The sequence below is a fragment of the Aythya marila genome, assembly GCF_965140915.1.
Source record: "Aythya marila genome assembly, chromosome: 8".
NCBI lineage: Eukaryota > Metazoa > Chordata > Aves > Anseriformes > Anatidae > Aythya > Aythya marila.
The window spans coordinates 11,611,733-11,639,137 of record NC_139049.1 but is presented as its reverse complement, the minus strand read 5'-3'; the positions used below and the strand labels follow the sequence as shown (position 1 = coordinate 11,639,137).

Sequence of the window (27,405 nt, the reverse complement as noted above, 5' to 3'; positions counted from 1 at the left end):
GCATTCTGGGCTGGATGGGAACGTGTCAGTCCTTTCCTGGGTTCCTGTAGCTGCGTGCCTTTAGGTTAATAAGGAGGGCAATGTAAAGCCCAGTGTTAGCCTGTGCTTTCATTAACGTAAAGGTTCATAAATCTCTGAACTACAGGATGATGCTGGTGCTGTCTCTTGGAGAAATTGGCTGTTAGTAGCTATAACTAACTGGGCAGGGAGAGCTGTAATCAAAGGTAATGGACCATGAAAACCGTCTGGTTTGAAAGTGGCAAAACTGCTGCTGAGGCTTAGAGGGAAAGTGGACTGGGATGGAGACGGAGTCTAACTGACACTTAATAGGATTTTCTCTGCTCTTTATTTAACTCTTCCTGTGCTAGAGGGCTTGGGAGATCCAGCTGAGTAACAATATCCACTGGTACAGCTTCTAACACCAAAGAACAGCTCGAGTTAAGTAAATTGGGCCACGATCAGATTAATGGCCAAGCTGTGGGTCTGTAAGCTAACTGATATTAAGTGTGAGGCAGAAGATAAACGTGGAAGACGTCAGTAGATATGACATAAATGCCTGAAAGGAAGTGCTGGTCAGCATGAGGATCAGTTGGAGGAGCTGAGCTCCTACACAGAGACCCCAAGTTTCTGGGGAAGAGCTTGGTTGGAGGAGGCTGGGCTCTTCCAGTTGCGGAAAAAATATTAAAAAAAAAAATCAGGGAGTGAATAGGAGAAGAATTAGATGTCTGAAAGGAGGAATTTTATTTGTACTTCAAGCAGAGAGACAGTTATCTTTCTTTTTTCAGCAGGAGCAAAAGGTCAGCAATAAATCTTGAAGCGTTTCTGTTACTTCCATATTTGTTCAATGCTGCAATGTCCTGCTGCTGCGGTGAGGTGTCTTTGCCCCTGTGTCATATGAATTATTCCTTTTTCTCTTGACAGTTTCGAGTGTTCACGGCTCCCTTCCACAAAGTAGGCTTCGCAGATTTCTGGTTGGCTGATCAGCTCAACAGCCTGGTCGTGATACTCATGGATCTGGAGTACATGATCTGCTTCTACAGCTTCGAGGTTCAGTGGGAGGACAATGCTGGACTTCTGGCAGATACAGGTAGAGAAATGCTGACACCCCCGCGGATGCTGTCAGAATGACCTGAAAAGCACCAAGCAAAGCCACTTCTTGGGCATCTGTGTTGAAGAGGCCTACCAGTGACATAGGAAACTAAAATAATTGACGTTCCTTGTAAACATGCCATTAGAGATTCTACTGTTTCTTGCTTCCATCCAGAGAAATGGCATTTCACATCAGCGTTCGTTCCCTAAGCCAGTTGTTTGGCCTGACTTGCGTATTCGTCTGACTGTAGGCAGAGCACTTCTTGACTGGAAAGACAAAACCCTTTTCCTGGCATTGTTTTATTCGAGTCGTTTAACCATGTATTTGCTTTTAGCCTGTTGCTTAGCACGAAAATGAGTTGTGTAAGGCCGTGAACCACAATGTTTCGTGCTGCAGCCTGGTTCTTACAGGCACCATCACCATATCCTAAAGCAAGAGAGGATGGAGAAACTTCCTTAGTTGGTGCTGCCCCTTATTCAGTTAGGGTTGGTGCTGCGACACCAGGGTTGTTGATGCTGTGCCTCTCTCCTTTCTAGTCAGAAGAGCCCCGGAGTTGGCAGACTTTGGCCTTCCAGTCACAAAATAGTCCCTGGCTCCTACTGGATCAGGCTGTTTTCTTTCCACTTTAAGCAGTGACTGCTGGCAAATTGTGTTGTCTGATGGTGTTGACACTTGCTATGAGAGATTGTGGTATGCTTCGATAAGCATCAGTATTTGCTTTGTTTTTCCAATCTGATCTTTCTCTTCCCTTTAAGACAGTGTTGGAATTAACTATTTATTTATTAAAAAAAAAAAAAGTTATAAAACAACTGGGTGGATAATGGTTTGTCCTCCAAACACTGCAATAACAACATAGTGCTTTGGAATAATTATCAGCTAATGAACCTGTCTCCATTAGTGTGAGTAGAAACAAACATTTGCTAATCAGTGGGGTGTTTATTTTAGAGGTAGTTTCCTCTCACCCCAGTTGCTCAAGCTGTGGTCAGGCTATGCCCTGTCTTTGTTTAAAATACTAAAATAAATAATAATAAAGAAAGCCAACAAAAATAAGAAAAAAAAATACTGAAAGCTGTTTTTTCCTATTATAATATGCAAGAAAAGTTAAAAATGGGTCAAGGACATCTTAGACAAAGTAGTCTTTTTGAGTTGTCCTGCTGGGTTTAGGAATGCTCTCCCATTTATGCACAAAAATTCAGTCAAGAAGGCCATGTGTAATTCCATCTTTAATTTGGTTATTCGCAGCAGTGCCAAAAGCACAAAGTAAATTTAAAAATAGATTATTTCTAATCTTCTTGCATGTTAATTACACTGGCAGCAGTGAAAGAGTTAGAAGATTATCTGTCTGGATGTGTTATTGATGTCATGTCACCTGAATAGCTGCAAGATAGCGTAAAGGGCATCGGAATGCTCTCTGAGTCTCTCGCTGTTCTGAATGTGTGTGCACGTACGTGTGCAAGTTGCAAATGTGTGCGTGCACAAATACAAGACGTGGATGGGGCACTGCACTCTCAGGTACACTGGTACTGCTCTGACAGAAAGGAAGACAACAGGAGTTGTTAAACTTACTAACTCTGTATCCCTGATGCTTTTTTTTCTTGCAGAAGATCAGATTTGCTACAGCTACTCCTACGGAGTGAGAGCAGTTGTCCAGTGCATCCCTGCTTGGTTGCGATTCATCCAGTGCCTGCGCCGTTACCGCGATAATAAACGGGCCTTTCATCTGGTTAATGCTGGAAAATATTCCACCACCTTCTTCGTGGTGACATTTGCAGCCCTCTACAGCACTCACAAAGGTACGGGTTACTTTGGAAAGTCATTTACCTATCAGTCCCTGCTCCTTTTGCTTTTCAGGACAGCCACTGGAAGGAATCCTGGTGGACCACCTCAGTCATTTTTTTACCAAGTTAGGCAGGGTGATAGCAGTATGAAAACACAGCATTGGTTCTTCATATTTAAATCATTGTATTTGGGGGTTCTGAGTTGGTTTTCCATCGGTGGCTCTGTGCTGTGAGGAGTGGTTGTGGTGTGTACTTGTATAAATCTCCCACATGCAGCTTCGGTGCAGCCAATATGTCTTACCAGGCTTTTCTGTTTAGTAGAACATCGTGGGCTAAGTCATGGGATTTTCCTCTTACGTGGGAGAAACTTAGGATTTGGCTTCGCTTTGAAGCATGAATTTGTCTTTTGGCACCTGTGAAATATCTCAGTGGAAAGTCAAAGGGCTGCCTAGCTTGCAAAGAGTATTTTAAGATCTTCCTTTGGGTATTTTTTGCATACGCAGTGTACTTATAGCTGTGATTCAGGAGTGTCAGAAAGAATGTTCAGGTTTCTCTCTCAAAAGGAGGAAACTGAAATAAATACCTGTCAGTTCTTGCTGTGACGGGAGGCTGGATGGGGGATGGATAAGGAAAAGGAGGATGTAGGAAATTCTTCTCCCTTGGCTTTCCTGAACAACTAAAGTCAGTCTATCATTCCTGGACACAGGGGGATGTTCACAGTGCTGGGAAAATGTCCTCTCTGGATTTTTCTGCATGTTTTTATCCATGTTTTTTCTGCAGCTGGCAGGGAGTTGTTTCCAATCCATTTAACTGCAGATTGAGCTCTGATCCCTAAGTTCCCCATCTCCCTGGAAACGACAATTACTTGATTCTGCTCTTGTTCTGAAGGAAAAAGCTTTTAGTTTCTGCACTTCAGGCAGTCGCCCTGCCTTTCATTGTTCTGACGCCCTAAAAGCTGTATTCTTTCATTTGAAAATATACGCCTCCTATATCTCCAGGAATTAGCAGCTACACACACTGGTGAGCAACTACTTATCCTGAAATACGGTTGGGGCAGGGCAGGGAGAGGTGTTCAAGGTGTGCTTCTAGTTAACCCGCTGGTTTTGGGGAGGAGGAGCAGGGTTATTAGAAACCTTCCTGTGGCCAAGAAATGGCTGTTTTCAAGTCACACATGTAATGTTTGCCAAGCCTGGTGTCCTAGTGGCACAGAAACGACCTGGGGCAAGCTGAAGGTTGGAAGTCGGGCGCTCTGCATCCAGGTGCACGCACGAACCCGCCGAGGGAGCATCCCTGGCAGATGGTGTTGCAGCTCATCGCCTGGCTCCTCGTGCATCTCCTTCCTGCTGCCACAGCCGCAGAGCTTGCTCCCATTTGAAGTTGCTTGCTCGGTGCCATCCTGCAGCTCCTCGCTCCCAGCCCTGCAGCCCTGTTAGTCACAGCTGCTAAGCCGCGAGATGAGACAAATACAGATTGCCTGGCTGCAGTCGGTGCTTCTACGTTTTATATACAGTGCCTGCTTTTAGGAGCCTGATGAATGCTTCTCCCTCGTGTGGGGGCACCCTGGAAGAGCCTCCCATGGGCAGGCTGGGGTAGGTTTGTTTGGAACAGGAGGAAAATCAGCATCTGTCAAAACGTCCTGTTTAAGAACTTGACCTCATCTTATCCCCTTGAGGTTTGCGTCTGTGCCAGTGCTGCTGACCCTTGTTCTTGTCGCTGCCATACACAACTGCTGTCTGCTCCTGGGATCTGGCAGGGAGTGGGCTGTAACGAGGTGTTTATGAGCCCTGCATGGGCTCATTCCAGCTGCCGAGAGACCTCGGTGACTCCCAGCTTTGGTCTGTCCCGTTCTGTTAGTGGCAGTCGATAGCACATAGCTGCTGGTATCATGCAAAAAAAATTTGGAAGCTTCCCCGTGTTTGGAAATTGCACGTTCGCACAGCTTTTGCAAATGTCACCGTGCCTGGACTGGCAGTGATTTTCGGAGTGCTGCCTGAAGACCTTGCTATGCCTTGTCAGCCCTGCTGGCTTATTCCCATGCTGCCACAAATGCGCTTCCTAGTGTGCTGGATCTGTTATAACTTCTTTCTTTGGTTAAAATCTGTTAACATGTTATCTGAGCACTTTGCTTGGATTTCCAGTTCTTTCTCAACTTGGAGTCAGATGGGCTGTTACCGAGTGTTTACGATGTTCCTGTTGGAAGCAGAAGCGCTGCTCCCCCACGCTTTCTGTCTGCCTAAGTATAGCAGAGACAAACACTCATCTCTTATTTACAAAACAACTGTTGGGGCTAGGGATGTTTGCTGCTAGGAACAAGCACTGCCCAAAGCAAGTGTCAAATTGGTAAAGATCCTTGCTACTTGGACCTGTTCTAAATTTCAGCGAGTAATGAACCTGTTAATTGCTGTTTTAACGAGAGTTTTATTTAAACAGACTTTCATGCCTCTGTTTGCAAGTCTATGACTTATAAGTCTGGAATGACAGCTTTCAGCTGCCAGGAGAAGAGGGTAATTTGTGGCCTTTTCTTGGGAGGTCAGGTAACGTACACCAGCCTGTTCTCCTTGGGAGTCCTGGGGAACATCACAGCCCTCTGGGGAGGGTTGTCTTCCTCCCGGAGTCAGAACAGTGAATAATTTGTAGCTGCTCTGCAATTTTTCAGTTTTGTGGCTGCCAGCTGCATGAAGATGGACGGTGTGGTTAGGAGGGTTTGTCAGCGTTGAAAGCCAGCTAATTCGTACGGAGCGCGCTCGTGGCGTTGTTGTGCTCTGTTTTCACAGACTGCTTGGGAAACAACTTGAGCTAAACAAATGTCGAAATGCCACCTTGTTACGTAGGGCTGGTGTATGCAGTATAAGCGGGACTGCCTTTTCCCAACCTGCTGTAGGTTTGTAAGGTTCCTCCCTGTCCTGGTGGTACTGTAGGCTGTGGACTGGCATTTCAGTTTCCCCAAAGGATCACTGTTCAAGACCTCATATTGCTTGGCTGGTGCATTCTTTCTTCCCGTAGAGAAGCCTTTACTTTTCTTCCTTCTGATTTGGGTGCAAAATGCAACTTTCTCTGCTCTTTGCAGTTGTAATGAGAGACCCAGTAGATACCCAAGTCAATCCTGTTGCGTCTCGTCTCCCAGACTGGCACTCTCGCAGTGCTGGAATCCAGCTTGTTTACAGAGCTCCCTCCGAGCCAGCATCTCCTGAATTAGTGACGCTTAAGTGAGAGCCCTGTACAGGGGGACTCGAGCAGGCAGTGGCTACGTGCACGAGCGCTAACTCGAGCCATCCGCTTCGCCGCCAGCTCAGGAACACGACCGCGTTTCGGGGAAGACAGCGGGAACCAAAGGGCAACTGTTGCTAAGCTCCCAAAGGAAGAATTCTCAGTATTTTTATATCGCTCAAAGGAATAGGAAGCAAAGGCCGTGTTCTGTAAATATAGTCCTCCGGGATATGTTTGCCCAGGCAAATGAGGCAGATCTGTAACTCTAAGTGACCCAGCAACTGCAGCCTGTGCCTCCCTGCGCAGCCGCGGTGCGGCGGAGCAGCCACCTCTGTCCCCGGCTCTTCCTCCCCTTCCTCTCTGCCTTTTAGCACCGGCAGTGCCGAGTGGTTCACCCAGAGCTGGCCTGCTGAACGTTGCAGTGCTTCAGGTAACCCATACAGAAACCTGGGTGCCTCCGGGGAAACAAGCCATTAAATCCCAATGCTTCAGATCCAGCGGTTGTATTTAGGAGGTCGGCTCCTACGGTAGCACATCAAGAAGCAGTGCAACTGGAGTTGTGTTGTGCTAGGAGAGTGCTGGTTGCTTCCTGAGCATCGTGCCTGACACATGCACTCACTTTGTTCTTTGTAAAATGCAACGCCTCCTGCTTTTTCCTGCTGCCTCTCATTTTTCTCGTCTCGGTGCTTTTTGCTCCCGTGGTGTCATCTGAAATACCTGGCTCGTGTAGAATACAGATTTGGCTTCCGTGCTTGAATAACTAAGCGTCTTCAAGTGCTTCCATCATTTTCTTGTTTCGTGTGATTCGCAGTTGGTGTGAGCGTTTGTGTGCTTACCTTGACTTTTCAGGAACATGGCAGTGAGCTCAAGTACAGCTGCTGGCTTAAAATTGACTATACGGGATTTTATCTTGTAACTGAGGGAAGGATGTAGTGGTTTATGTGAAGCTTCCATCGTCAGTGTGATTCACACCCCTTATTCCATGAAATCATTGTGGCGTGGGTGGTACCCAGCTGTTTAATGACCTCTGATTTAATCCAAAGCTAAGCCATGTGTCCTGGGAATTTGTGCAAGTGTCTCTCCTTCCGTACCACTCCCACACCCTTAATAGATACCCCAGATAAGACTGCTGGACGTGAGCTGCCATCAGCTTGGAAAAGCAGCGGAGAGCTCCCGGGTCTAAGACAATTTAATTGCCACACAATTTCTCATTAAACAGTGCAGGACACTGACAGTAACTGCACGGGGCTGCTTCTGTAGCTCAGTGCTTCCACTTGCGTTCTCAGCATCGCTTCAGAAGCAGCCATCCTGCCGCAGTGATGTATAACTCCTTGTGTCTTTGCTTTTGTGCTTTTTGTTTGTGTTTTTTTTTTTTTTTTTTTTTTTTTTTTTAAGCTAGCATAAATGAAAACTGTGAAAGTCGTTGCCTTACCTAGGAATAGAGATGTGACCTGACAAGGCAGGAGCCATCATCCCTAGATTAATGGGCTTTTGCAGGAAGGTGTTGGACCGTCTCTTACTCACGGGGAGGTTCAAGCAGGCCGGAACAGATGAAGATGAATGGGAAACGTGCTGCTGTTTGGAAACCTAGCGGAAGGCTCCAGGGCTGGTTCAGGTCTCACAGCGGCCCCCCACTCCTCATTAATCACGGTGGTTGAAGCAGTTCCCAGCAGTCGTACCGGGTGCTGGAGCTGGAATGGATCGCTGCTTCTCCCACGGTCGCTCCCACCACAGCCCAACTGTGCCATCCATCACCTGGATGGATGGATGGATGGATGGATGGATGGATGGATGGATGGATGGATGGAGGGGGGAGAGGATGGTGGCAACACTGAGCATCACTGGCAGCTGCTGGAGGATACCTGACTGCATCTCAGCCCTGCTGAGAATTGGCAAGGCAAAATAAAAGGGCATTTGGAGTTCAAGTGCAAATTTTTAATGGGAAAAAAGACTTTTTAGTGGAAGGGTGAAAAGAAAGACTTTTTTCAGAAGGGTGAAACCAACAAACAGCATTTGTGGGATCCTCTTCCCCGGTTATTCCTTGTGTGTCGGTACAAGAGCGCTCCTTCTCCTTGTAAGAACAGCTGTCAGCACTGTGGCAAGCCAGATCGTTGGATTTAGGTGTCACAAGAGCCTTACAGGGTGCTTAGGTTGTCCTCATGAAGGAAAACAAACTTTGTACTGGGATTAACTGTCTTCTTTCTTAGCAGTGGCTGCTTTTGTGCAGCGTGCCTTAGCACGGCACACTGGCAGCTCCATCAGGGTGATTATTTGGAGCCGAAGTGCACAATGTCTTGTCACTTTGCTGTGAGCTAGGATGCATTTTTGTCTGAAACCCTGTCATCCCATGCCCAGGAGGCCTTCGGTAACGAGTTGTGTTCATTAGCCAGTCTTTCAGATCCTTTCCGTCAGAGCGGTGGCAGTGTCATTAGCGGAGAATTTGAGGCGTTGCCGTGGGCAAACATTTCCATCCTGGCCTCCGACCCCATCCCAGCTCTGCTGATGATCTCTGCGGCACCGTGAGCAAGCCTGACCCCCAATGCTGCCTTGTCAGCTCCTCTAATTGCTCAGCCAGGGCTCCAGGTACCTGGGGATGGAGCAGGGACACGCGAGGAGCACCCCCGAGCGGGCCGGGTGCGATGCCTGCGCTCAGCACGGGCTCAGTTTTTAGGCAGAGCACTTTCGGGAGCTGCCACGGCCCCCTGAATGTCAGCACAAATGAGGCGTGAAATCCCACAGGGAAATTTTCCAATGCTTTGTAGGCCTCTAAATGTCAAGTGGGATGCTTCCCTCTGCCAGCAGCCGAGCTGTGGGGGAGAGGCACCTCGGCACCCTACCAGGAGAGTGATTCATTCATGTGGTTCCGAAACCTGCAGCTGCGAGGCGCATGGCCACGGCCGGGGCTTTGCGAGGGGACTGACGGTGCCGTTTGTATCACTTAATGCAGCTTTGAATTAATGGTGATTGGAGAAGCGAAAACGCTAATGAATAAGTAGAAAGGATGGCCTACCCATACCTCATTTCAATGGCACTTAAGAGGGGGAAGCCTGGCTTTTTTTTTTTTACTTAATGGAACATATTAGAAGAAGCAACTGACTGCATCACAAGCAATTTACCTTCCAAATGAATGCAGACCTGGAGTTCTCTGGTGCTGCAGAAATCTAGGAGGTGCAATAATCCATCTTTCTTTTTCTTTTATCACTTTTGCATTTGGAAGGAATCTCTTTGGGGATCTCAAAGTACTATAGAGGTACCAGATGACATTGTGTCCCAACCCCCATGTTGTCCAGTGACAATATAGGCCCTGATTATCACACAAATTATTTTTGATTGTGAATGCAGGCATTCTTATTAGTGAGACCACTGGCTAATGGTTAGATTGGAAACCCCGTCCTCAAGGTAGCTGTTAAAACACCCCCCAGTATCACTTCTCAAACGTGAGAGAAGATGCTGGAGGAAGAATCTGATCAAATCTGTCAGCAGGGAATAATAATGCATCCTCCAGTTTGCAATTAAATCACGTTTCTTTTGCTTGTGAGATACAAGCAATGAAATTACTCTGTCTTTAAATCAGACACGGTTGCATTTCCTACAATGCAAACTAGCAGAGCTTTTTTTTTAGTGAAAACAGGATTTAGGGATTTCCCTGTTTTACAAACGCAGAATCTAAAATAGAAGAAGAAACGAGAGGTTGCCTCCTGACAGCTCTTCACCGTGCTATCTTTTGCTACTTTGCTTTAAATTGTGCCTCGAGGCTGTGGGAGAGGTTTGCAGAGTCTAAGAAGGTTGTTCATACGAAAGGGTTGGTGTTTGACAACGCCTGTCAGTGCACGATGGCGTGTCCTTGTGCTCCTTGCAGCTATTTGCCTTTTCCCTGCATTAAGTCCACGGCCGTGTCATGTCTCTGCCATTGATCCGCATGAAATAGAGGTGCACGCAGGCTGGGGGGAAAGGGAGCACTACTGCTATCCCTTCATTAATAGTTATAATTACCGAGGGATCAGTCAGGCTGCGTTTCAAGCCATAAGGTTGTGAGATAAGTGCTTTGGGATGCCGTTCTGGTGGCAGTTCTCGGGGAGGTAAGTCACTTTCAGCCTTCGTGCTCCTCCCTTTGTGTGCTGGGATGGAGTTAAGAGGCACGCATCACCCACAGCCTCGCTGGTAACAGAAAGTACACGCTCAATTTTTATAGTATCTCTCATCTAGCATGCTGTAAATCTTTTATTATTTTTTTTCGTTGTTGTTTAGGTTCTGCTTAAATCTGCAATCGAAAGGCTAGCCATCAAAGGAGACTGACTTTGGCGTGCCTTGATCAAAAGGTTTTTAATTCATGCTGGAGGCGGAGCTGCTCCGGCACGCTCAGCGTTGTATCGTGTAGCAGGGCTTACCTGCTATGTTTCCTGATAACCTCAGACTTCTTACAGCTTTTATCACAGCTTTCACCATCAGCAAAAACCACAGCCGGCTGCAGCGGCTGACACACCAGGAGTGCTTATCAAGGGCCATTGTGCTCTTATCCAGGTCTTCAATAATACATGGCATTGATTTTTGCTGTGTTGAATACTATATAGTGTTTACATTCCCCGGAATAATTCAGCAGGGTAAACAGATAGTATTCTTTGGAAGTAAAGTCAATATTAACTGCATTCAGGATAGTATTTGCTGTCTATCTTTGATGGAAAGCGACCTTTCTCTTGCCTGTGTTTGGAAGGGGCTATAATTTCTGCACAGTATTGTTCTCTCAAAATGCTAGTCAGATACTGTGTCCCCTGTGGCTGGTTTTGGTATCGAAGATATTTGTCTATCAGCAATTTTTGCAGGCAGTAAATTCTGCTGCTGCACGTGCCTTTGGCTGTTTTCCTGGTCTGTGGCCATTCACAGCTCCAGTTCAAAGGTTGAAGCCTTCCATTATTCATCCAGTTGACCTTCTGGGGCAATTTGTGGGTGTATTTGTGCAGAGTATCTGCCGGAATCGCCTTTTACAGGGTTAGCTGGGGATGCTCATGGCAATTCTGCCTGTGTTGAAGGTTGCAAGCGGTCCCTGCAGCGTGCTGCTTCCCATCGTCTGCAGCGAGTGGGTTTTTGGTGGTGTTTTTGGTGGGTTTTGGCACGTCATTAAACAAATTAAAAAACGGGATGAAACAGTTCCTGTTTAAATAGACCCTGACATCATCACACCTGTACACAGCAACGTATTGCTCCTCCAGAACGGGCAGGCAGTAGATGGAGCCTCTGGGCAGAATATGAATGCCTTGATTTCCTAACCCCCTGAGCAGCGCTGAAGAGGGCCACTAGGACCAGCCAGTGGAGATTGAGATATAATTGCTTGCCTAGAGCAGTAACATATTTCTGTACACCAGCAGAATACCAATGAGGACAGAAGGAAGGAAGGTATCAAGCAGAACTGCAGGCAGGAGGAAAAAGAAGATAAGTGATTAAAGGAAGGGACTCAAAGGCCAAGGATGAAGACAATAGGCTTGTTCTGATGAGAGCGTTTTACCAGGGAGTGATCTGGTTTTGTAAGGGAGTTTTTTAAGGAGCTGAATGCAGTGCAGAGCTGGTGGGGGAGAAAACAGGCAGGAGCAAGGGGCGTGGGGCTGAGAAAGGGAGCAGGAGCCAGGATAGCCTAAAGGGAAGCAACCACGTCCTTTTGAGTTTGGTGAAGTTGGTGCCACAAGATTTCTACTGGGCCTTTTACTTTCTGGCACTCTTCTTTCTGGGAATTGCACATGCTCACCTGTCAGGCAGTTTAAGCTTAAGCTGCATGAATGTTTTTAATTACCTTCCTAATTGGCAGTTTAGTGTACGGTTTTGTTAGCTCTGTTTGCATACATGTTAGCCCTTACATACTTTGAGACGATGTTCTGGGGCCAGACCATCCATCCCCTCCATGAACAGAGAGCAGAAAAACACCAAAGGAGCATCCCAGCGATGCTTGGCTGTCCTTCAGCACTGCAGGGCATGGCTGTGGATGGCACTGCCAGCACTGCCTCCCACGTCTCTCTGAAGGTGTGCAGTTTCAGTTTATTTTCATTCTGTCCTTAAAAACAAACAAACAAAACCCACAAACCAGCAGGAGCCAAGCTTCAAACCTAAGCTGCCTGTAGGAAGTATGCAGCCTCCGGGGTAGTTTGGAGCATTTTAGGTGTTTTAAAGCACTTAACCCCTTAACTGCCTCTCTGAATTGTTGTTTGGGATTTTGTAGGGGAGCTGAACATGGAGATCTAATGAGCTAAAAATAACAGAGGAAAGCACAGCCTTAGTGTCTGAGTCACAGAACATCAGCATCTGCCTTTTCTTCCGTATGAAATGACGTAGGGGAGGCTTTGGAGGAGCTGCTGGGGGAGGATGAAATCTTGCAGTAGAGCCCTAACTGCTAAGCCTCAGCCTAAGCCCTGTTTTGTGGGCAACTGCTCTTTGAGAAGGACCAGGAGAGGAGGTTTTAGCAGCAGCATTAATGTAGCTGGGCAGCGGGGTCGGACAGAGCTGCAGGGAGAGGAGGGCTGCAGTGCAAACACTTCTGGCCTTGCACGGAAGCAGGAAGGCTGGTCAAAGCTGTAGAGCTGAAGAAAATCTCTCATCCTTTTCCTCTGTTGATTTGAAGCTTGGCTGCAGATAGGCTTTGCTGCATAAGTGGTTTTAATAGGTTTGCTGTAGGGGATGTGTTTTGAAAAGGGAATGTGTGTGTGTATTTGACCTATATCCTGCACGTCGTGTCCAGGGAGCCTGAAAGGTGTAATGGGAAGAATGTGCTCTTACACGATGCCTCTCATTTTCACCTCCATTAGTTTTATCGGGCTGCTGCAGCACGTTTATATCACGGCTGTTAAAAAACAGAAAGGGAAGGAGAGAGCAAATTGCCCTGTTGCTCCGTGTGAGATCAGCTTCAGGGATTCTCTTGGTTTAAAGCCATGTATATGGAAAACAACACTGTCAGTATGGTATCAGTTTTGCACTGGAGGCATTATTGGCTTTTTTTTTTGTACTGGAAGTGCTGCTGGCTTTGTTAGAAGGAATCAGAGGACGGGCAATCTCAGCCACTGCGCAGAAAAGACTGCTAACGGCAGAGAGATGCAGTGTCTCAGCCTGGTGAAGCATCCTAATCTTCTGTTTGCATGAACTTTATGACCCAGATTTGCTAACTGAGAGCAAACAAAGTGATCAGCTCTGTTTGTTTTTTGCCCAGCTGACTGATGTAAGGAAATGCAGCTGGATTGAGAGGGCAGCGCAGCCTTTTCAGGCGGCAGCAGGGAGCAGCTTAGTTACAAAAACATATCCACAGGTGAACAAACCTCGGTCCCCCCGTCCTGTGTCACTCTGTAAGGGTAATCAGAACTCTTTGTGGTTTATACGTACACGAATTGCCTTCTTTTTGCTTATTTTCCCTGTCACCACAACCTCTGCTAGCGGAATTCCTGTCCTGTCCATCTGCTTTCAGGCTGTTAGAGCATTAATTTACTGTTCCCATTTGTGCAAACTCAAATACACTCTTACAAAATCCCCCTAACTGAGCATTGCCTCCTTGCGTTATCCTTTGTAGAGGCCCGTGTCCTTTGTGAAACACGGCCCTCAGCTTCCACCTGCTGTTCGGAGTTAGAATGACAGGTCTGCCACAAGTAAGAAATAAAAATGTTAATGCATGTTTCAATTCCAGGTGCAAAACGTTGAATGAATTTAAAGTGCAATTTAAATTACAGTATAAAGCCGGTCCTGGTAAGGCTTTCGGTTGGTTTCAGGTGAGCTAGCCTGGTTTTCTCAGAAGATGAATAAAAGGGGTGTTACTTTCCCTGGTGGAGTCAGCCAATTTATCACTGTTTTAAGAAGCAGTCTGCTGTAAGATGTACAGAAGTGTGCTGTTCTTCTCTTTTGCAGCTAAAAACCACAGCGACACCCAAGTGTTCTTCTACCTGTGGATTATCTTCTATTTCATCAGCTCTTGCTATACGCTCATTTGGGACCTGAAGATGGACTGGGGTCTCTTTGACAAAAACGCTGGTGAAAACACCTTTCTCCGAGAAGGCATTGTCTACCCACAGAAAGTGCGTATACGGCCTGCTCTCGTGCTAGGGAAAGCCTTTAACTTTTTAACAAGACCTGAGCATAGAGCATGTTGCAGTTGGCTTCCTGAAAGCTGTGCACCCCGGTTTTCTAGCAGCAGAGGTCATTAATTCAAAGAGATCGTTTCACACCATTCGTGTTTCTGGTGGCTGAGACACAATTTCTGTCTTTATGCTGCCTCTGTAACAAGACGGTTGTATCTGCAAGTAGAAGCTATGCAAATGTAAACCAACCTTCAAGCAGCTCTTACCACAGCTGTACAAAGCTTTTGCATAGACCACTGGCTGGTTTTGTTGCTCAACTGCAGGTGCTGTTCAGTGGTGCTTTCCAAGGCCACCAGAAATGGCCCGTGAAACTCACTTTTACCAGTATTCTGTCACGTTTCTTCCAAGTTTAATACAGACACATGAGTATGGGGGATATGCGGAGGGTTCGCAGCGAAACTGAACTTTCCTTGAGTCTTTTGTCTAGGAATGAAAAGTGTAGGAAGTGCAGTAAGTGATATAGTATCATTCCTGTAGGTATTCAGCAAGCAGTGTAGGATGTAATTCCTGTCTACTTGAAAGCTACCAAGTTGATTTAGAAGTTCAAGCAGGCAGGCCTGCCTCTTTCCGAGGGCCTGAATAGATCTGTGTTTTGTGCGGACCATCCCAGATGACCTGTCCTGTTTGTCTGTCCTGTTCTTCAGGCTTACTACTACTGTGCCATTGTAGAGGACGTGATCCTGCGTTTTGCGTGGACCATCCAGATCTCCCTCACCTCCATGCAAATCTTCCCGTATGCTGGGGACATCATTTCTACTGTTTTTGCCCCACTTGAGGTTTTCAGGTAAGGCTGCTTGACCCAACAGTTCATTTCTGGTTTTTATTACCTGTGTAACATCAGCACAGTGGGAAGCATTGTGCTCATGGACATGTAAGATACAAGTCCTTAAAACTGAAGACAAAGTCTTACAGGAACATTTAATCTGATCAGATGCTGAGGTAAGGAAGTTATACAGGGCTCTGTAGCGATGTGTGGCTTTAATTTTTTTTTACTGTGCTGAAAATTATTTTCCCCCCTGGTTTTTAAAACATTAATTTGTATTTTTTATTATTATTATTTTTTTTAATTTTAAATCAATAAGTAATCTAGGACTAGCATTTGTCATTTCCTCTGAACCTAGACATAATCTAGAGAGTTTTGCTATTAATAAATTTCTCCTTAAAATGATGTTATTGGCAGAAGCATTTGCAATTTCACTTGATTTTATGTTTACATTTATTCTCAAATTCCTGCTTCTTTTCCAAACACTCATGCGGATCATTGGTTTGGACCCTGCAAGGTTTCGTGGCTCTTTACACACTCTTACTCTAGCTGGAGACCCCCACAGCTTCTTGAGATGAATTTAAAAAAAAAAAATTGAAGCTGAACCTCACTCATGTACGTGGCAGGGGTTGCCATATATTTTTCCTTTCGCTTGTAATGCCTGCTGCCTCCGTGCTCCCTGGACCAGGGCTGTCATCGGTAGGACAATGAATGAGCCTGCCAGATCTGTTCTCCAGGGAGCTGGGAAGATGTTGGAGCAGGTGCTGCTGTTGGTCATTTGCCGTTTCTCGGTTCTCCAGGCACGTTCCCAGAGGCACTTTGTGATCAGCGAGAGCAGCCAGTGCTGCGGATCAGTGCTTCGACAAGCGGGTGCTGCCCGTACGAGTGGGACCGCAGCGATAAATTTCGCTTTTTCTCCCTGCAGGCGGTTTGTGTGGAACTTCTTCCGTCTGGAGAACGAGCACCTGAACAACTGCGGGGAGTTCCGTGCCGTGAGGGACATCTCCGTGGCCCCGCTCAACGCCGATGACCTGACGCTCTTGGATCAGATGATGGACCAGGAAGATGGTGTACGAAATCGCCGTAAAAACAAACAGTGGAAGCGCAGCCAGAGCATATCCTTGCGCAGACCTCGTCTTGCTTCACAGTACGTTTTGCCTTTCCTCCAGCCCAACAAGCCGAGCCGCATGTTGGAGCTGTTGCTTTGTGTATAGTGCCTGCTTGCGGACCAGGTTATCATGCTAGGAGCTCAGATGAAGCAGTCAGGGTGGACAGGTCTGATTTGTAAGTGAATATGCTCCTGCTGGAGGGTTGATCTATCTTTTACGCTGTCTTTGGGTTCTGTTAAACCACTGGAAAAGGCGATTCTGTTTACAGAACTCCCCTCCTGCAAAAATAACCTGTAAGAGTTGCCAGAGGTGATAAATCCAGACCTGGGAGACAGGTTCTCTTCAGTAAGCCATTTCCAGGCTGCAGACCACCCCAAGATTTCACTTACCCTTCAGTTACGATTTCACATGTGAGACCTCAGACCCCTTCCTCTCCCAAATCCAAACCCATGACATTTTTCTTTCCACCCCTCGTTCTTATACCCTACACATTTCCCCATCTTGCACCCCAGCCCCCGAACCTGTTGGCTGCGCATCTTCTTCGCTGCAGTCCCTGTGCTCCCAGCATCACAGGATGCTCCAGCGTCCAGGCATCGCTTCTAGTTCCAGTAGCCTGCTTACCCCCTGTCTGCGTAAGAGATTTGGAGGTGCACTGTTCTTCTGTTGTCTGTGTGTAGAAATGGGAATTCCTTCTTCCCAGCAAGTATTTTCTCTCTCTTTTTTTTTTTTTTTTCTAGGTCCAAGGCTTCTGACATTAAGGTATTGATAGAGGAACTAGCGAAAGAAGTGAACACATGAAACGGCCACGGTCTTTTATTCCGCATCCTTTGTTTTCTCATTCTGCTCCCCTCTTCCCCAAGTAACCCAATCTCTGGTACAGTTCCAGCTGAAAACAGGAGAAAACACTGAACACGTTTTCCGAGCTCTTCCAGACCAGATCCTATGGACTCCAACAAGCTCACTGTGTTTCATTTCTTTTCTTCTGGGTTAATTTTGATGTTCTATTTTAAAAATAAAATATTTTACTTTCTTTTGCCAATAAAGAGGACAGTTCAGGAAAGAAGGATTGTTTACAGTCTCAACAAGGACATACAAACCTATCTGGATAAAGAAGCATCATAGGGACTCCCTCATGGGACAGTGCCGAGAACACCCTCGGTTTCTGCTTGGCCCGGTTTTGACTGGTTGAAACCGGACTTAAGTTTTTAAATCGGATTTTTTCTTTTTTTTTTTTTTTTTTTTTTTTTTTTTCTTCATATCCAGCGCTGAGGCACTGGCTGCACTTGCAGGGAAAGTGCACTTAGAGCAGTATCTTCATTCATGAAGCTACTTTTTAATTTGATGTAACTTTTCTTATAATTTTTTGGAAATATGATGTACCTGTTGCATATAGTTTTCACATTATTTATGAAACCTAACAACCATATGAGAGTGATTCTGAGTCCTGTGCAATGAAGGTTGTAACAGTAAAACGAAGCCGGGAATGTCGATCTAGATCTCTAGGGTTGTGGGGTTATGCTCTGCACGTACCCCTCTCGCGAGACGACTTGCACCTGTTTACCTTTTATCTCTTTCTTTCTTTCTTTCTTTTCAATTTTATTTTAAGCCAAAGTTTCTCTTTCTGACTTTTAGTTGCTGCTACTGCTTCTGGGCACGTCTCTTGTGCCGGTTCAATGCCGACTTCCCCTGCAGCTGTGTGAGAGCAGTGCAAGTGATCCCGACGCCCTTTCGAAGGGAGAGTCGGGTCCCACCGATCGTGCGAACAGCCGGGCAGACAAAGGCTTCGGAACAACATTGTCCGGATCAAAACCTGTATTTCAAAGCCTTAATTATCGTTAGCTAAGTGAGGGCACGATCCACCCCGTGCCAAGCAGGGGGCTTTCCTGCTGTTCTCGAGCTGGCTGTGCTCGGGGAGCTCAGCACTCGGTGTCCTCCCGTAGAGAAGGAAGCAGGCGGGTGGCTGGCTCCTGGACAGCTGTGTCCAGCTGTGTGCTGCTGCGAAGGCGAGGTGGGCCTCCTGGTGTAGGATCCTTGCACTGCTGTCTGTCTGTTTTTGGCGATGGAATTGCAGGAACGCCGGCCTGGCTGCCCCGCTGTTTGCGTTGGCGAGCTGTTAGCGCGGTTCCCCACCTGCCCGCCGGTGCGTTGCGTTTTCTCACTTTTTGCCTGCTGTGCCTCTCTCGCCCAGAGGAACCGAAGAAGGAAACGTAGTTCATTTCATTTGAAATAGCTTAAAATTTAAGTGGTAGTGAACCCGTGACAGAACGAGGCCAACACTGCAGGTCGGTGGCTGCCCGAGACGTGCGCTGAGCTCGCCGGGGACCTCGGTGCGGTGCGGCGGCCGCCTCCGTCTGCTCGGTGCCCACAAACTGCTTCCCCTGCCAGCTCCCCTAGGTCCACCACTCCCTGCTCATAGGCAAGCAGAGCCTGAGGTCTGAAGCTCCTTCAAATAGTTTTGCTAATTGGCAGTGGTCGCTGCTGGAGCCCTGCGGAGCTGGGGGCAGCTCACCGGGAGGGCAGCGGCACCGAGGGGAGCAGGCTGGAGCACGCGAGTGTGGTTACTCCGGTGGTGGTTTTTGTAAAGAAAGCTCGGGGATGCATCGCAGCCTGGCTCTGAGAGGGGATTTAAGGTGCTGCCGGGAGCTCCCTGCCTTCCTCAGCAGGGCTGGGGAGAGCCGGGCACGTCGGGGGCCCCTGGTGCTATCCCGACGGGGAGCAGCGAGTTGCAAGCAGTTGTGTTTTTACTCTGTGGTTTATCAAAGCAAGAATCCATCTGTCCGTCTGCTGCTCGGGCCTGTCTCCTTCCCGGCTCTCTCCTTTTTTTTTTTTTCTTTTTTTTTTTTTTTTTTTCCTCTGTCTTCACTGCCAGGAGAAATAAGCAAAGGGGGAGGCGGCGTGCCGCAGCTGGCAAACGTTATCTCCTGAAACACAACGCCACCATCCCTTTTGGCAGGGAGGCTGCTCTGCAGGGACAGCAGCCTGACTTCCTGGCAGCGTGGCTTTTAAAGGACCCCGTCTCCCCGGCGCGTGGTCCCGACCCCCCGGAGACTTCTGAGAAATGCGGATTCCCCCCGAGGGTTGGTGCTAAAAGCCGGGCGGCCCCGTGGCTCTGCGAGCATCTGGCCACCAGAGCCGGGCAGAGGTGGAGAGAAATGGTGCCGGGCTCCTGCAGCGAGGGGAGCGGGCGGCCGAGTTTTGTGAGTGGAACCGAAAAGGGGGCTTGGAAACGCTGCCGGGGGGAGAAAAGCAGGGGAGCAAGCTGGGAACGCCGGGGGAGCAGAATGAGGAGCTGGTGCTTTAGGTGCTGGGATGTGCCCGAAGGCTGCTCTCGAGCTGTGGTGGGCAGCTCGGTGGTCTTGAGGTCTTCCCCTTGCCTTCACGGCCTGAAACTCACCCCAAGCCTGGCTGTGGGGATGGCAGGGAAACCTCCCCCAGCTGCTGGAGCCCTTGGGGATGGTCCCACTGAAGGGGAGGCGATGCTGCAGTGTGGGCCGTGGTTTTTGGGGATTCCCTGTGCGCTCCTTTCTCTTTGCTCCCTGCTGCTTTCCATCCCGCCCGCCCTGCCAGGGATCCGCGGCTTGCAGGGGGTGAGGATTTCGGGGTGGCAGGTTGGGATTTGCAGCCTCGGGGGTTTCTCAGCTACCTGGAGCTCCCCGCTGCCCCCTTTGGCTCTGCCCCGGCCCCGTCTCACCTCCACCTCCCCGTGGGCACCCGTGGCCGGGGCGAGCTCCGCCTCGAGCATTTCCTTGGTTTGTTTTATTCCAAAGGCCGTGGGATCGTTTTCGCTGTGTTGGTCTGAACGGTTACTCTCTGAAGCCCTGACCTGTAGATGTCCAAAGTAATTATGGAGTGTGATTAGTCCTCTGTGGGTGCTTTCTTTCTTTCTTTCCTCCTTTCTCTTTCGCTATCCCCTTCTCCACTCTTCTTTTTGGCTAAGTGGAAAAGGTGAGGACAAAGAAATTGCCGCTTGCTTGGACTCATGATGTATCTGTGACTGCGCTGTTAGCTGTCTCCTCTTTCCTTCCCAAATGGATATCATTTTTTGGAGTGTGGAATACCCTTCTTGATAAGTAGGTTTAAAAAAAAATAATAATAATGCACAATGTGATACTGTTTCATAGTTCCTAGGTGGTTGTATCAAAGCAAAGTTACTGTGATTGTGTTTTTAAAAGGAAAAAGTGATTGGTTACGAAATCTGTCCTTTTTTTTTTTTCCATGATTACAAGCTCTTTGTTTTCCAACAGTCTGACGCCTCGTGTCTCACCACTCTGTGTGCCCTCCGCTCGCGCCCGCCCTGGCGCGGGGACGCGGAGCCCTGGGGCTCGCTTTTGGCCCCCAGGAGCTTGGCAGGGCAGGGATGCGGAGCCCCGGGGGTCGTTTTTGGCCCCGAGGAGATTTGCAGGGCAGGGCTGCCGGCGGAAATTGAAATGCCCCGGGTGGGTGGCGGGGAGGTTTTAAGAAGATAACCGCGATTTCTCGCCGCTCGTGCTGGCGGGAGCCAGGGGGATTAAAACAATTTCATAATCCCGGCCATTTCCTTTTGATCGGGATTATGAAACCAATCAGGAATATCAAAAGCTGAGGCTTAAAGAGGCAGCCCAGGAGCGGGGCCGGGACGCCCATGGCCCCCACAGCTCCCCTTGGTCCCCGTGGGGCCGGCAGCGCCGCTGCCTCCAGGTAAGCGGTGCCCAATGGGGCCGGCTCCTGCCCCATCTGGGGTAGGTTTTTGGGGGGTCTCTGGGATGGGGATGGGGTTTTGGTGCTCCAGCAAGGAGGGTGAGCCCTCTTGGGGTGCTAATACGGGGCCAGAGCGGGGTTCGGCCTCGGAGCACATCCACAGAGGAGCGATGCTCACAGGGGATGCTCCAGCACCGCGGGGTTTGGTGGCCTTCAGCCCGCTGGCAGAGGAAGCACCCCGGGGATGGGGGTGTGGAGCATCCCAGCCCTGCTCTCCATTCCCAGGCTGGACAAACAAAGGACGAGGTTCCCGGGCCTCGGCACGGGGTGCGGGTGTAGGGTTTCTCCTCCCCGTGGGGCCACCACGTCCCCGAGGGCTGCGGGTGGCCCCGTGACTGCTCCGGGCTTGGCGTCACCCTTCGGGACCATCGGTTATCCGGGGACGGGCTCCGGCAGCTGGGGCTGCGTGGGGCTTGGCCGGGAGCCCCGGCACAGAGGAGGAGGAGGAGGAGGAGGAGGAGGCAGGGCCGGCCAAGCAGCGGAGCTGGGGCTGGGCTGAAGGGGCTGGGATTTGCTGCTTTGCCTTTTTTTTTTTTTTTTTTTGCCTTTTTTTTTTAATTTCCTCCCCTTCTTCCTTCCCCTCTTCCGCCTTCTCCTCCCTCTATCCCGGCCCTCTCCTGATGCTCGGGGGTAAGCCCGGCCCTCGCCTCCCGCTGCCTCCGCTCTGCGGGGACCCCGCTCGCCCCGTCCCGATGCTCCCCGTGCCCGGGGGGTGGCAGCGGGGTCTGGCTCACCCGGGGGACACGGGGAGCCCCGGGGGGGTCCCGTGGCCACGCTGGGGGCTTGGCCTGGGGGGTGCAGGGGATGGCAGCGTCTGGGGACCGCTGGGATCCCAAGGCCAAGAGGTGCGAGCCCGGGGGGCTGCGGGGGCACGGCGAGCTGCTGGCAAGGTGCCTCGAGTGGGATTTGTGCTGCGGGGGCTTTGGGGCTCCCACGGGGCTGGCATCGCGTTCGGGTGATGGTGTTCCCCCCGCACAGCTCCCTGGGTGGGGGCTGTACCCTCCTTTCTGTGCCCTTTTGGATGCAGGGCTGTGCCCCGGCCGCCCTCTCAGGCTCTTTCTCCCCGCAGGGCACATGGAGGGGGGCCGGCGCCTTGAGCCGGGGCGAGCCCCCCGACCCCCGGCATCACCGGAGCGCCCCGAGCCCCCCCGGGGGGGTCCCCACGCCGTCCTGGAGAGCAAGGTGAAGGCGCTGAAGGAGAAGCGAGGCGCCAGCCGCTTGGGGACCCCCCCCACCACCACCACCGGCGCTCCCCCCGAGCGCCCCTCGCCCAAAAAGCCCCGACCCCGCAGGGGGAAGCCCGGGGTGGATGCGACGGTGGCGGAGCCGCGGGCTCAGCTCCGCACCTACCTGACCGACGGGCTGCTGGACGCCGGGGAGCCCCCGGAGCCCCCCCAGGGGACCCGGAGGGTTTCGGGGAGCAGCCAGCAGCACCCCGAGGAGGGGTCCCGGGGCTGTGCCCCCCCGGCAGCGGATGGCGGCGAGGTGGCAGCGGGCTGGGAGCCGCTCTCCTTGGCCGAGAGGGTGGAGAGGAACCGGCGGCTGCTGCAGGAGGTGCTGGGGCTGGCGGCGGCCGGCTCGGCACAGGGTGCGTGCCGGGGGTCCGGGAGGGAGCAAATCCTCCTCGACGCCTCTCTGGAGGCAGGGGGAGGCCGTGGGGGGAGGCTGCGGGGCTGGCTTCGAGCGGGCCAGGGCGCGTGCTCCTGGCCCTAACACAGGCGTCAGGGTCAGTGGGAGGGAAATCACCCCAATAAAGCAGGGCTGAGGGACCCCCGCCCTAATCCCTGAGGTTTTTGAGGCTTGCAGGGTTTTTCCTGTGGCAAACAGTGCTAGAAAAGGGAATTAATTTCTCTTTCCAAAGCACACACCCTAATGGTCCATATCCCTGCCGGTGCGCCCTGCACGGGGCTGCCCCGGGGCCTGAAATGGTTCCCTGGGCTCTCGGGAGCTGAAATTTGGGGAATTGGCCCCAGAACGGGGTGCTCATCCCAGTGGGGTGGGGGCTCTGACTGACACCTTTCCCTCTTCTCCCAACCCAGAGGTGCTGGCGAGCGATGGGGACTGGGACTCGGGGGTCTCGCTGCAGGACGCCGAGGGCTGCAGGTGGGTCGGCCCCAAAGGCTTCCTCCAGGGGGCTTGGTGAAACGTGGGGCTTGGTTTGGGTTTTGGGGGGGCCCGTGGGGAGCCAGCAGCTGGATTTTTGATCCTCGTGGGTCCCTGGCAGCTCCTGGGGTTTGGGCGTTGCGCTGGGTGCTCGGGGTCCTGCAGGGGGAGGAGAGGGGAGGGGAGCGGGGCAGAAATTTGCTGCAGGTGCTTAAGGGCTTAGGGGAGGCAGGAGCACGTAATCTCGTTGGCCTAATGATAAACCCCGGCAGCGAGGGCTAAAAATACGGGGAGGGATGGGCAGGTGAGCTGGGCTGCGGGGGCAGAGCTGGGGCAGGGGGGTAGGCTGGATGGGGGAAGAAATTTGGGGTGAAAACACACCTATATGGCAATTATCAAATTTCTAGTGCTCTGGCAGCTGAGGCTTGGTGGGTGCAAGGCTGAGAGCTGGGGATGCCCACGGGGGCAGCCAAAATGGGGGGTGAAGGGGCTCGGACCCCCCCGGCTTGGCATGAGGGGGGATTCCCGAGGGCCGCGGTGCTCCTGCCTCGAACAGGTTAACGCCGGGTTCCCCGAAGTGACAGCCCGAGCTGATTATTTTAATCGGGGGGGATTAGGGCCGTGGCCAATGGGGGAGGCAGTGCGGGAGCGGGGCCGTGCCCTCGGCCAGCCGCGGGTCCCCCCCGGGGCGGGGAAGCCCCCGGCGCACAGCGGGAGGGGAGCAGGGCCGGGGGCATCACCCCAAACCTGCAGGGCTGGGGCTCCCTCAGGTTCCCCAAAAAACCTCTGGGGTGCCCCCGGTGCGGCTCCAGCACCCCGGGGATGGTGCTGAGCCCCTCCGATAGGTGTTGTGAAGCTGCAGCGGTGCTGGGGGTGCCCACAGGGGTGTCCCCTGCACTGGGAGCCCGGGCCCTGGATCCTCCCCGCGGAGCTGCGCCGTCAGGGCTAAACCACTCCTAATCCCTGTTATTTTTCGCTAATTCCCCCCGCTGTCCCCCTCCCACCCCCCCGCCCCGCAGGGCCTTTGTTCCCGGGCAGGAGCTGGAGCTGAGCCCTCGCCACGAGCAGGCCAAGCAGCTGCTGCAGCGCGCCCGCATGAAGGCTCGCACGAACCCGCTGCGCGCCAGCCACGACCTCCTGCTCCTCCCCGCCGCCCCGCGCCCCAGGTGAGTCCCAAATCCGCGGTACCGGGGCACTGCACGAGGATTTACCACGGAAAACCCACGGGCGTGCTTGGCAAAGGGGGCATGTGCAAGGCCAGGGTCCCACTGGCTGCACCTCGTGCCCTCCCTGACCCAGGAGCACTCCCCTTGCTTGGGCGCACGTTGAGGCTTTGCTGCAGGGTATTTTTGGGGTGATTCGTGGTGTTTTGAGGCACTGTTCGTGCAGGAGAATTGAGTTTCCCAGCTGGCACGCGCTGCCTCCCCGGTTGGAGGGCGGTGAGGGGGCTGTGTGTGGGGTCACCGCCTTCGGTGCCGGCTGACCCCGCGGGAGAGCTGAGCGAGGCGGAGGAGTTGCTCTGGGCAGCCCCAGCAGCTCGTCCATCCATCCGTCTGTCCGCCTGTCCGTCTGTCCCCGCAGCAGGGAGCCCAGCGGGACGCCGAGGCCCAGCTTCACCCCGCGGGAGGGCGAGGGGCCGGCGGGCGGCAGCCTGAGCGACTCGTCCAGCGGGGAGTCCGGCTGCGCGCCCCGGCGCCCGCGGGGCCCTTCCCCGTCCCGCGTGCGCTTCGAGGACGAGTCCGCCCGCGACGCCGAGGTGCGCTACCTGGAGCGCCTGCGGCACCGCCGCCCGCTGGGCTCGGCGCTGGAGCGTGCCAGCAGCGAAGCCCACGCACAGCTGGGGGACGGAGCCCACCCTGTAAAATCCCAGGGCGGTGACGTCCCCGCTGGGGGCAAGTGCCGAGCTTGTGGCTCCCTCCTCGGGGCTGCTGAGCCGGCCGAAAGCAGCCCCGTGGCTCGTGGACGGGAGCGTGGAGGGCCTGGAGCTGCTCAGCCGGAGCCCAAAACCCGGCCCCTGGGTCCCGGGGGGTCCCCGCTTTGGATCCTGCCCTCCCGGCAGCGCATCCACACCGAGAAGATCAAGGAGACCTACATCGGGGACGCCCACCGCGCCGACGAGGCGGACTCGGCGCTGGAGAGCACCGACACCTCCGACAGCTGCCGCACGGACAGCGAGGAGGTGGGACCCCGCAGCCCCCACCCACGGGCTCACCGGGACCCCCGGGCTCGTGGCCACCGCACCCCCCGGTCCCCGGCACAGAAGGAGGCGCGGGCCAGCAAGGGGGCGAGCGTGGCCAGCAGCCCCCGGGCTGGGGGCTCAGGGGCACCTCGCCCCCTGCCCTCTGGCAGCCAGGACGGGGGGGACCCCGCTGAGGCACCGGGCAGCAGCGAGCCCCCAGCCCCCTCCTCACAGCCAGCGGGGGGTCCCCGTGTCCCTGCGCCCCCCGTTGCCGGCACCACCACCACCAAAAAAGCCTGCTCCCAGGTGCCTTGCAGGAAAAACCTCGCCAGCAGCCGCCGGTGCCCGGAGCCCGATGCTGGGGGCGCTTCCCCCAAACCCGAGGGCGCGGGGCAGCGGCGGGGGCCCTGCGGCCCCATCTGGCTCCCGGGGAGCCCCCTCCGTGCCTTGTCCACCAACAACTGCAACAACACCCGCGGGCAGGACGGACGGGGGGCAGGAGGAGGAGGTAAGAGAGCCGCGGGCAGGGGGTGCTGGGGTGTCCCCGGTGGGTTTGGGGACCCGACATCGCGCTGTGGTTGCAGGGGCACCGCCACAGCCCGGGGCTGAGCCCTCTGGGGATGCTGCCGGGACGCCCAGGGTGCAGCAGGATGGGAGCACGGCACCTGGGTGAGCGGTGAGCGTGCCTGGCACCAGGTGCGAGGCACTGGGTGCCGTTTGGCACCTCCCCAAAATCATATTGTGGGCGGTGTGGGACTCTTTTGGGGACAAGCTCCTGCTAAACACCGTTGGGGCATCGTCCCCATCCCTGCAGGGAGCTGGCGCGGGCAGTGAGCCGCAAGGGCAGCGGCGCCTCGGGGCTGAAGAAGCTGCTGAGCAGCCTGAGCCAGAGCACCAAGCAGCGCCTGGGCCGCTTCCGCTGCTACAGCATGGAGCAGCTCCCGGCCCCCGGCGGCAGCCCCGGCGTGGAGAGGTCGCCCTCGCTGCAGTCCCTGGTGAGCCCAAAACGCTGCGGGGGGCACGGCGAAGGAGGAGCCGGGGCGTTGTTGCCTTTGGGAGGAGAGCGCAGGGGGGTGAAATGCCGAGAGCCAAATGGGAAATGGTGAAATGGGGGGAAAGGGGATGGAGAGGCAGGTTTGGGAGGGGAGATGGGGTCATTCAGCTGGGGGATGGCTCGTGTTTCCCACCTCACCCTGGTGGGTGTCCTGGTGTGGTGAAGTGGGGTCAAACCGCGGTGATTTGGGAGGGTTGGGGCATGCCGGCACCGCACGCCTCAGCTGGGCACAATTCCCTAGGTGTCACCCTTCTGCCAGCCCCGAAAAGCCGCCTCCGCCCAGAGCCTGCAGGCCCTGCTGGGCAAGGCACCCCGCGCCAGCGCCTACCTCCTGCCCCAGCCGGGGCCCGGGGACAGGTAGGACGGGGACGGGGCCGTCACCGTGCTCGGCTCTTGCCTGGCCACGGTGTCCCGGGGTCTCCGCTCACCCCTGTCCCCGCAGGACGGGGGCCTCGGGGCCGCGGCGCTCGCTCAGCGTGGAGGACATCGGCGCGCCCGGCCTGCCGCGCACGGTGGGGCGCGTGGTGGAGGTGTTCCCCGACGGCACCAGCCAGCTGGAGCTGCAGCGGCCCCCGCACGGCTCCTTCGGCTTCCTCCTCACCTCCGGGCACGGCCGGCCCGACACAGGTACCGTGGGGCTGTGCAAAAAAGAAAAAAAAAATCACCGTTTTTGGGGGGGTTAAATCGCGGTGAGCTGAGCCGAGCCGTGCCGTGCCTCCGTCCGCAGGCGTCTACGTGCAGGAGATGTCGGACGCCGGCACGGCCAAGCTGTACGCGGGGCTGCTGGGCGTGGGCGACGAGATCCTGCAGGTCAACGGGGCCGCCGTGTCGGGTTTGGGGCTGGCCCGAATCCGCGAGCTGCTGCTCCGCGCCGACAGCCTCTCCCTGCGCGTGCTGCGGCAGCGCCCGGCACGCCGGTAGCAGCAGCTCCCGGGAGGAAGAGGAGGAAGAGGACGGTGACCTAGAGGCATCCACGGATATCTCCAAAGCCCTGGGTCTCGCCGTGGACATGACAAAGGGACCGTGAGCGGCCCTGCTAGGTGCGATGCGGGGTCCCCGGGGACACCGCAGGACCGAGGGCCTGCCCCAGGGCACCGCCAGTGTCCCCGGGGCTGGCGTGGGGACAGACAGCCCGTCCCTGCCACAGCTGGAAACCTCCCCCCGGGGGCTGGTGGGTTTCTTTTTAAGTTATTTCAAACTGAAAAAAAATATATAATGCATATAAATATATATATATATATATTATATACATGGATAAATGTTATTTTTTTTCCCTTTGCTGG

At 53.1% G+C, this 27,405-nt stretch overlaps 2 protein-coding genes across 3 annotated transcripts in view; both read left to right on the top strand.

The window, feature by feature from the left end:
- XPR1 (xenotropic and polytropic retrovirus receptor 1) overlaps positions 1-18,889 on the top strand; it is a 97,177-nt gene extending 78,288 nt beyond the window's left edge. The window contains exons 10-15 of the mRNA XM_082765968.1: positions 922-1,087; positions 2,692-2,883; positions 13,948-14,114; positions 14,822-14,961; positions 15,866-16,087; positions 16,787-18,889. Of these exons, the coding sequence (XP_082622094.1) occupies positions 922-1,087; positions 2,692-2,883; positions 13,948-14,114; positions 14,822-14,961; positions 15,866-16,087; positions 16,787-16,847 (948 nt within the window). The 3' untranslated portion in view covers positions 16,848-18,889. The remainder of the gene's footprint in view (positions 1-921; positions 1,088-2,691; positions 2,884-13,947; positions 14,115-14,821; positions 14,962-15,865; positions 16,088-16,786) is intronic.
- A 38-nt stretch (positions 18,890-18,927) lies between these two features.
- On the top strand, positions 18,928-27,315 carry KIAA1614. 2 transcript variants are annotated; one of them, XM_082765966.1, is made up of 10 exons: positions 18,928-19,246; positions 21,856-22,374; positions 22,826-22,889; positions 23,909-24,055; positions 24,471-25,576; positions 25,653-25,737; positions 25,883-26,063; positions 26,364-26,479; positions 26,565-26,749; positions 26,850-27,315. In XM_082765966.1, the coding sequence occupies exons 2-10, from the start codon at positions 21,861-21,863 to the stop codon at positions 27,041-27,043; spliced, it is 2,592 nt and encodes an 863-aa protein (XP_082622092.1). In that variant the 5' UTR covers positions 18,928-19,246; positions 21,856-21,860; the 3' UTR covers positions 27,044-27,315. The 2 variants fall into 2 exon arrangements, with proteins under 2 accessions (XP_082622092.1, XP_082622093.1); XM_082765967.1 differs by lacking the exon at positions 18,928-19,246 and adding an exon at positions 20,588-20,726.
- The last annotated feature ends 90 nt before the right edge of the window (positions 27,316-27,405 follow it).